This window comes from Olea europaea, chromosome 17 (genome assembly GCF_002742605.1).
Source record: "Olea europaea var. sylvestris chromosome 17, O_europaea_v1, whole genome shotgun sequence".
Lineage (NCBI taxonomy): Eukaryota > Viridiplantae > Streptophyta > Magnoliopsida > Lamiales > Oleaceae > Olea > Olea europaea.
The window spans coordinates 15,313,027-15,322,642 of NC_036253.1; the positions used below are offsets into that span (position 1 = coordinate 15,313,027).

Below are 9,616 nucleotides of genomic sequence, written 5' to 3' on the forward strand. Positions count from 1 at the left end.
TGGATGTCAATCAGGGGTTAAGTTTATAAGTCTCATTTAGAGAGTGGTGAATTGAAAAAAAAAAAAAAAAGAAAAAAAAAAGAGGAAAAAGTCAAAAAACAGAACATGCATGTTTGGCCATGATTTGGAAAATTTCCTATATGTTAGTTAAGATTAAAATAAATATTTCTTTTGAATTGTTAAGGTTGGAAAAAAATTACTCTTTAACATAAGTAATCATTTAGAAAGAAAAAATTAACATACTCTTCACACCTTGTGTGATTGCTTCATTTTAAAATAGCCAAACACGCCCTAAAGCAAGACAAATTTTTTGTTCCTTAAAAATAATTAGCGTATCAGGTTACAAGGACCAAAAAAATCTGTGCCGTGCCGAGTTGGCTAAACTGCCACCACTAACGCCGGCCACTCCGCCCACACCACAACCTTCTCATTTCAACTTACTGATATAACACAAGCCCCAATTTTACATTCCTTTAGCCTCCTTCCTTCTTTCCAAATTATTCGTCCCCTTCTCATAAACCCTAATCAATTTGGGAAGATTAGTTTACCTATATTACGAATTATGCAAACCACGTCAGTTATATTCAACACAAAGCTCCTTTTGTCTCCGATTCATGCCAGTAATTACTATTATAATGACAAAAATTCTCGTTATTCTCCAGTGATTGCTCATCAATGTAAGAAATCTAGTGTAACTCTGCGTCCTCATAGACGCCGCTGCAGCCGTCCTTATCTTATCAATCCCCAGGTATGTATTACTATTACCACGGTTTGGCCTCTTTTTAGTGGATTTTAAATTACATACAACGTGGGATTGAGGGCTGTAAATTGTTTTGGTATTTGGATATAGACTGAACTCTTGCATTTTTGCATACTAGAATAATGGGGCTTTAGCTGTCTGGATAATGGATTATTTTGTTCAATAATTTGATTAATTGTTAGCTGTATAAAGGAAAAAAAATTGATTTTTGTTTTTTTGCGGTGCTGTGAAAATATAGTATTGATAGAATTTCCATTTCAATTATTGCCTTCTAGATGAAACAAATACAATATTTTGATAAGTACGTTTATCCATGTTTAGTTCCATGGAAATGGAACTCTGAAGTAAAATCAGTTCCAACCTAAAATCTTTTTGGACTGCTTTTCCAAGCTTTGCATTCCATATAAGCAAAAATAGCTTCCAGGCTTTTCAATATGTATGGTAAGGCTCCTAAATGGTTGCAAATTATTGCATGAGTAAACTTGAAAATAGACTGCACAACAATACTACTTGAAGCTTGAACTGCTCATATCCCCTCGCTCATAGTCTTAACCTGTTAATATCATGTTATTGTTAAAACTGGAATAAAGGCCAGTAGTTTCTTTGATAGGGAACTTTAGCGGAAGAACATTTCACAGTTGTACTCCATCTGTCCATATTGAATAGCGGTGATTTGAATTGGTCCAAAGTATTTATGTTGACTGATGAAAGTAGATATTTCATATAATTTTTAATTCATACCCTTGACACTAACGACCAAAATCCATATCAATTACACCGGATCGCTTAATCGGGAAAGTAAAAACAATCCATTGTTTAGTAGAGGTTAACACTTTGTTCTATTTATACAAGGAAATGGCATGTTTCAAAATTTTGCGGCTCAGAAAATAAATTGCTTGCGTATTTACATGAATCTATATGTAAAGGAAGAAAAAAAATAAAATTGCTTGCTTATTTACATGAATCTATATGTAAAGGAAGAAAAAAAATAAGTTCCTCATAAAAACAAAAAGATCCCTTTCGTCTAGTCTTTGTCGAATACAGCCCTTTTCTTTTTCCACATAAAACTTTGTTTTTCTGATTTGCATGACATCCTTTTCACATCACCATGTTTACATATTACTCACTTCCATCCTTTATTGCAGAATACATGGAGAAGATCTTCGGAACTTAACGAATTCTTACCTCAAGCGCGTTCGTTGGATAGCTGTAGGCATGTCTCTTGCTTCAGCTCTCATAAAAGAAAGCAGGCCTGTTTTAGCAGATTGAACACTGGGGTCTTCCTTGAAAAGTCGACTTTCCATCTATCAAGAAAAAAACTTGACAATGCTAAAGTAAGCCATAACTAGTGTTGCTGGACCCTCTGTGATTACTTACATGTTCGTAAATGTATGATAAAAAGCTTTTCACTATTTGCATCACAACTTGGTTTTCTTATTTGTTAGATTGATAAGGAGGAGGATGGATGGTAATTTTTTACTGCTTGATTTTGTATTATAATCGATCTTATTTCTGTCACTAGAGTTGTTTTCTCCCGGCCTTTTCCTGCTAGTTTCTTTTTTTTTTCCTGAGTATTTCTTCATATGTTTCTACACTAAAATACATATCAAATGATTTACATTCTCCCCAGCTCACTAGCATTTGTTTACCCTTTCGAAGCTGTCTTATTACGACTTTTATAATTTGACACATTTACAACTCTTTTTGTATCTTGTAAGTTGCAATTGTACTACTTGTTACAAAACTATTTGTCAAATGAGATATTTGGGTATTTGTTTTTTAGTTACTTTCATTCTTTTAGCGGACATCAAAATAGCAAGTATTTGGCAATTTTGTCTGTTTAGTGACTTCAACAAGTCCAGTTTTTTTCTTAACAAATACTTCCACGTTGACATCCACTCTTTTCATTATATCATGTTGATTTACAGGTCCAACAAGTTCACGTTCCAATGGCTACTGTGGGCCCTGAAGAGCCACATGCAGCAAGTACAACCTGGCCTGATGGTGTTGTGGAAAAACAGGGTTTGGATTTTTTAGATCCAGAAGTAGAAAGAACAGAATTTAAGCAGTTTTTGAGCTACGAGCTTCCATCTCACCCAAAACTTCACAAAGGGCAATTAAAAAATGGTCTTCGCTACATCATTTTGCCTAACAAAGTCCCTCCAAATAGGTAGTATTGTTTCGCAGTAATTAAAAGTCACATGATGCTCTGTCGATTACTATCAATGCAACTGTTAGATTATAATGATACGTGAAAGACATGGTTTAAGGGTTTGGATTTTTTAGATCCAGAAGTAGAAAGAACAGAATTTAAGCAGTTTTTGAGCTACGAGCTTCCATCTCACCCAAAACTTCACAAAGGGCAATTAAAAAATGGTCTTCGCTACATCATTTTGCCTAACAAAGTCCCTCCAAATAGGTAGTATTGTTTCGCAGTAATTAAAAGTCACATGATGCTCTGTCGATTACTATCAATGCAACTGTTAGATTATAATGATACGTGAAAGACATGGTTTATTGAAATTGAAAAATAGATCGATAACTTACAACTATGCAAATCCTTATATCTATTTTTAATTTTCTAATAATCTCTTACATTCTTCCCTACCTTGTGGTAGGAAAATAAAATCTAGTTCTTTATGTGTATCATCCTTTTATCAAAACAAGGTGCACGAGGGTTGAAATTTGATTTGCTGTGCCACGTAGAAAAGATATACAGCATTTTTCATTTCTTGCTTTCTATTGTTCCTCTCTTATCCTTGCCGGGAAGAACAACATAAATTTGTTAGTGTATCTCATCTTTCCCAGTTTTGTCGCTTTAGCGAGACATTCTTTTATAGTACAATCAAAAGAAATTTGATGGCTCCGACTTCTCTCATTGTCTTACTCTTGCGCATATTGGTATGCCTTGTGACATATAGGTGTGAAGCTCACATGGAAGTGCATGTGGGATCAATTGATGAGGACGATGATGAGCAAGGAATAGCCCATATGATTGAACATGTAGCATTCCTTGGGAGTAAGAAACGTGAGAAACTTCTTGGAACTGGTGCACGATCAAATGCTTATACAGATTTCCATCATACTGTGTTTCATATTCATTCACCAACCAGTACAAAGGTTTATTGCACTTATTTTCTTCTGCTCCCATTTCATTAGTTTTTTCCCCTTTTCAATTCTGGTTTTATATATATATATTTTAATTTTTTTTTCTAAATTTTAGCCTCCTGAGATAATAGAAGTTAGAACGGAATCACAATTTTAGATGAAGTGATAAGCAACTAAGGTGCATAAAAATTAGGACAGTCGAAGTGAAGGAAAACATTTCTTCCTTATCCCCAAGATGTAAATAGCATGAATATGATTCATCTCATGCATGAAGTATTTCTGTATATTTGTATAGTAGAAACGTTTGAAACTCAAAACAAACCCGCCACCGTTTGTCATTTTTTTTTTTTTTTTAATTTTTGTTTCTTTTTTTAGTGTTTGTTACTTTTTCTAGTCACATTCATAATTTCTTTCATTTTTTTAACGATAAACATCAAACACCACTTTAAATAAAAGTGACATTGTATGTCATTTTTTAATAAAAAAGTGATACTTAACATTTGATTTCTATGCCGCCTCACTGTTTTGAATCTATGTACTTTTTTTATAAATTTATGTCACTTTTTAAAATGTACCACTTTTTATGTTTCTGTCACTTTTTTGAATTTTTTTATCACTTTTTTTTAGTGTTTGTCACTTTTTTCAATTGTCTTCTTGAAATTTCTATCACTTTTTTTAGTGACAAACATCACTCATCACTTTTTAATAAAAGTGACATTGCTTCACTTTTTTATAAAAAAAAAATTGATGCTATTTTTATAAAAAATTGACATTGTGTCTCTTTTTAATTTTACACAGTATTTTTTATTTTCAAAAAACTTTTCTATGATTTTTCAAAACACCCCTAATTTTAAGGATATTTTTGTAAGTTGCCATTTTTTAAACATTGTGCCAAGCCTAAATTAATAATAGCATGTATATAGTGGAAATTACGTAAAATTAGGTATTTAAACTTTCAAATTCAAAGTTCATGAATGAAGTATATTTATGCAAAAATCAGGTATTAATAATTCCCCCAATTCAATTAAAAACCCTATTCATTTCACCCGATTTTGAAACCCGATTCCCGTATATTTCTTCTCTCTTCTCGGCGACGCATTCAACCACTACAAAGACGATGAAGGAAATGCGTCGGTGCCGACATCGGCTTAGAGTGGTGAAGCTGCTGGTTTGGGCCGTGTTTGATTCCCAATCTGACTTCCGAACATATTACCAAGCTTGAGATCTTTTGACATAGAAATCAACTCAAATTCATTCATGGCTGCTGCTCCTTTTCTCTATCACGAGATATTCCTGTAGTAAGCATTAGATGTGCAGTCCATTGAGTATTTTTCAACAAATTTCGTTGTTAATCTCAGATAGTTGATAATTAATAGTTCTATTTTCTCCACAAATTCACCTCAGAATCCTTAAATACAACTTCTACATCGTCCAAATTTGTATTTTCTTTCTCTTCAAATACTAGTCGTTTATAGTCTTTCTTAAACCAATCCTTCAAAATTTCTGGGATTGTAATGTGCTGGACAAACGTATCAATTATGAAATGGGGGGAAAAAAAGCACAAGTTGAAACACAAAGAACATGATGCCAAGCTTCTCTTTTCTTCTTCCTATTGATTTTTTTTTAAATGGAAAAAGTTTTTGTTCAAGATAACTTGCATCGGCCTGAAAAAAACTCAGTGTGCTCACAGTCATAGGATTTGGATTCAGGTCACATTTTCTCTGTTATTTCATTGGTAGGCATCTGTGACCATTTATTTAGGGGTATGTGAACCTTTGGCTGATTTGTGACCAAAAAACTGTGTCCATGTGACCCATAGATAAAATGTAACCTGTAATTTGAATTTTTGTGGTCTCGAAATAATTTTTGAAATAATCTGTAACCAATAATGAATCTGTGACATATAATTATGAATTCGTGACCACTAATTGTGTAACTGTGACTTTATTATATTTATTTAATAACTATTTTATTTAATTAAACATATACCTGAATTTTAAATTTCAAACTTTATACCTGATTTTTGAAATGGTGTAAAGAATACACCTGAAATATGATTTTTTCCCCTTTATATATTAGCCTATGCCTAATACAAGAAAAGCTAAAACTCGTTCAATTCTCCCAAACCCAATCGAGACATCTCATCACCTCCCCTCTCTCTCTCCCCCATGTCGACTGTCACCATCTCTACACTCTCTACTATCTCTTGTACGCTTATACAAGTATAAAGTATACCAACCCTCAATTGTGTATAAGACCAGCTCAATTTTTTGGGATTGAGCACCTACCTCCTACCGTGACTTGACTCCCTTGGCCACTGCAGCAACCTCCATCTGTAGCAGCCAATCGCCCTCTGGTCCCTTCGCTTCAATTCTACCGGCAAGACTGTAGGTGAGTCAGTGACTATTATTATTTTTTGTTGGTTTTTGTTGTTTTAAATATTTTTTGCTTTAATAATTTATGAAATATGATTTATGAGTATTGAGTTTTGATTTATGTGTTATTTGAGAATTTGAGAATATGTCAACTATGAATTGTGATATTAAAAATTAATTTGAGTATTATGAAATGTGAATAAATGATTTATGAAAATTGAAAATGAGAAATTGGGGAATTTATAATTTGTGGTGAATTGGAAATTAAAATCTTAGTTATATTTTAAAATTAATTTTAGTTACATTTAATCATTGATCAACATTCAATTCTAATACTGATTATGGAATGATTTTTTCAACCGAAATGAAAGTCCCAATCTAGTTCTTGTAGTAGTGCATCTATTCCCTCAACTTCATTTAGTTGAGCAAACGATTTGTTAAGCATTGATAACATAAAGAAATTTCATGTATCATGTAATTTATATTGTTTCGAATTGTATTGAACTATAATTTCATATAAATATACGATTTTTATGTTTATAGTGCATTTACGTATAGATCAAAGAATTTTTTAATATTATTTAATTTAATATTCATAAACGACGTTGCTATACGGCCATTGATTGTCAACGGCCACCCTAAGTCGAAGTCCTAGATCCACCTCCTTGTTTACTTTGTCTCCAACCTCGCTTCAATTCATTTTTTCTCACGTAAGTTTTCGTCTCTCTACTAGGTAACTTCTATTTCTCATTTTCTTTTCCATTTCTTTACTTGATTTGGATTTTTCCTTTTCTGTAATGAATTTGGTGTTATTTTTAGTTTTCGATAGTGTTTTGGATTTAGGGATTTAGTTGTTGATTTTCTACCCCCTTTTTGAATTTTTCTTATTTGTTTAAAGTTACATGGATGGTAGTTTAATTGAAGATAAAAATGTTAATATTGTCTGCTCAGGGATGTACAGCAAAAGAGCAACACTTGTCGCCTTGAACTCTCTCAGAAATTTGTTGAAGATATTTAATGCAAGATCCTGTTGTTGCGTGGAATCCATGAAGCCCCTTCCTTTTGGTAGGAACCTCAGCACTACTACTGATGCCAATTACGCGAATGGAGATGATTTTAATGAAGTTATTGTTGGGAATCTACTTATACATGTACAACGAAAAATTAAAATTATTTCGATTCCCATTGAGAATCCCTTTGTGTTTAGATAGAAATCGTGATAAGGATTGTACCTTTGAAAAATTCTGCAATCCTTTTGCTTTTCTTTTCGTTCCATCAACCTTGATTCACCACCCACAGTTGTCCAATTGTCCAACCTCCAACGGTGATCCACACAGAGAATAAGATTGTAGTTACCATGATTTTCTCCTCGTGTGCTAGCAAGAATGATTATGAGAAAAAAAACATATGAATTGAAAACTCTAGCCATATATTCATATAAGCCGGACCAGGCAAAATGGGACTGGCCCGGTCCGATTCAATATTTAATTAATCCATTTAATTAATTTGGGCCTATAAATAACCAACACAATTAATTAATTCATCCATCGATTGTTAAATTAATTAATTGACAAACTGCAATCTTCCAATTCTCTTTTGTGTGCGACCCATCGGGTTTCCGATCACGATGCCTAACGACATGAAATATTATTTTGATCTGATCAAAATTGATAAATTAAAACACCCTTTTAATTTATCGTCAATTCACACTCGCTGTCCCAGATTGACATCTAGCAATGTGTTAGGGTAATACATGTGACGGGAAATGTCATGTGGTATGACAAAACCAAACTCGTTCGTTTACCGTGAAACTATAATCCCTTCGTCAATATGATCCGATCAATGACGAGATATGAAAGTGTGTCAATCTCGATTATCGATCATATCTTTCACTCCACTATTAAGTCAATATAAGTCGAAAACTCATTTTCGACTTATAAGTACACCTTGGCCAAGGATTTCATCATCGACTTAATTGAATGAAACGCAGATCATAATTTCTTACTATCTAAGAGTAAGGAATCCTTTATTGATCAATCACAACCTTCATACGATTCTTGTCGTACCCGAACGATGTCGTATTAGCGGCCCTCTGCAGAACAACATCCAACACCGCCAAAGTATGACTGTCCTCATATAAGGTACCATGACGACCTCAAGTCAAATGACCAATTCCACTACCGAACGTTTAGAGATTAACCATTGACACTCAGATAGTTATCCATGTGGAATTTCTCTTTGTCAGTGGATCTGCAATATTGTTAAATGTAGAAATTTGTTCTTCTCTTTACGTCATTTCTACACATTGTCTCTCTGATGAGATTATACCATCTTAATATATGTTTGGATCATTGATGAGACCTTAGTTCCTTTGTTTTTGCAATGAATCTATTGTTATCACAATATAATGGCATGTGATCAACAATAACAGGAACTACTCCAAGTTCATTTATGAACATCATGATCTAGATTTCAACTCTTTGCTACTTCTGAAATAATCATGTATTAGATTTCTACTATTGAATCAACAGTTGCTTCACGTTCGGAACCTTTCCGACATACCGTTTAAGAGTAAACCAATTTCTCCATATAAAATCTTCTCAATAATTTATATAGATTGGGACGAGTTAAGCAACCTTCTAGACCTATTTCTATAGATCAAGTTGCTTCTCTAATATCGTTTGAGAATAAATCATTTAACAACCATTATTTCAATGATTAAAACATAGGGATGTTGTTTTCTATAATGTTAGCAATACGACAATGCTCCCACTATCTTCTTGTAAACACACAATTCATCTTCAAATTTGATAAAATCAAACACTTTGACTTTTTCATCAAATTTAAGACTTCAGCTCCAAGAGACTTCTCTTAACATATAGTCACAGTATGTAACTGTTGCAAGTAAAACCCGAATGGACTTAAGCAAGGCTACAGGAGAAAGGTTTCACCAAGGTCAACACTTAACCTTTGCTTCTAGCCTTGCTTTGTATCTATGGATATTCCCATCCATATCGACCTTTTCTTTGTAAACTATTTACAAAAACTTATGGATTTTATTCCATCAGGAGGCTTGACCAAGGTCCAAACCTTGTTCACTTACATCGAGTTCGTCTCGAGTTTTATGGCCTCTTGCTGTCTCTTTTAAGTCAATACTTGACTTTATTTTGGTGTAACTAGCATGTTCATTATCCTCAATCAGTAATACCTGATTAGTAATCATGAATTCGCACCTTCTTGAAAGTCGAATGATCCTACTAGATTCACATAGAGCTGACATGTCCTCGGGAGTCTTTACTTCCTGATCATGAGTATGTCCCATATCTGATATGGGATCAAACCCAGATTTATCTACTTGGTTAACTATATCTGT

At 33.4% G+C, this 9,616-nt stretch overlaps 1 protein-coding gene across 2 annotated transcripts; it reads left to right on the forward strand.

The window, feature by feature from the left end:
• Positions 1-315: 315 nt before the first annotated feature.
• Positions 316-3,936, forward strand: LOC111365292 (stromal processing peptidase, chloroplastic-like). Of its 2 annotated transcripts, XM_022985738.1 has the most exons (5): positions 318-748; positions 1,906-2,094; positions 2,689-2,797; positions 3,047-3,179; positions 3,682-3,936. In XM_022985738.1, the coding sequence occupies exons 1-5, from the start codon at positions 563-565 to the stop codon at positions 3,917-3,919; spliced, it is 855 nt and encodes a 284-aa protein (XP_022841506.1). In that variant the 5' UTR covers positions 318-562; the 3' UTR covers positions 3,920-3,936. The 2 variants fall into 2 exon arrangements, with proteins under 2 accessions (XP_022841507.1, XP_022841506.1); XM_022985739.1 differs by lacking the exon at positions 3,047-3,179 and having other exon boundaries at positions 316-748; positions 2,689-2,930.
• The last annotated feature ends 5,680 nt before the right edge of the window (positions 3,937-9,616 follow it).

What these genes read in the sequence shown, in the direction of transcription:
- LOC111365292 (XM_022985739.1), top strand. Translation starts at nt 563, where the DNA reads ATGCAAACCACGTCAGTTATATTCAACACAAAGCTCCTTTTGTCTCCG. An exon ending in CTTATCTTATCAATCCCCAG is followed by an intron (nt 749 to 1,905) that starts GTATGTATTACT and finishes CCTTTATTGCAG; the next exon opens with AATACATGGAGAAGATCTTC. An exon ending in AAAAACTTGACAATGCTAAA is followed by an intron (nt 2,095 to 2,688) that starts GTAAGCCATAAC and finishes GTTGATTTACAG; the next exon opens with GTCCAACAAGTTCACGTTCC.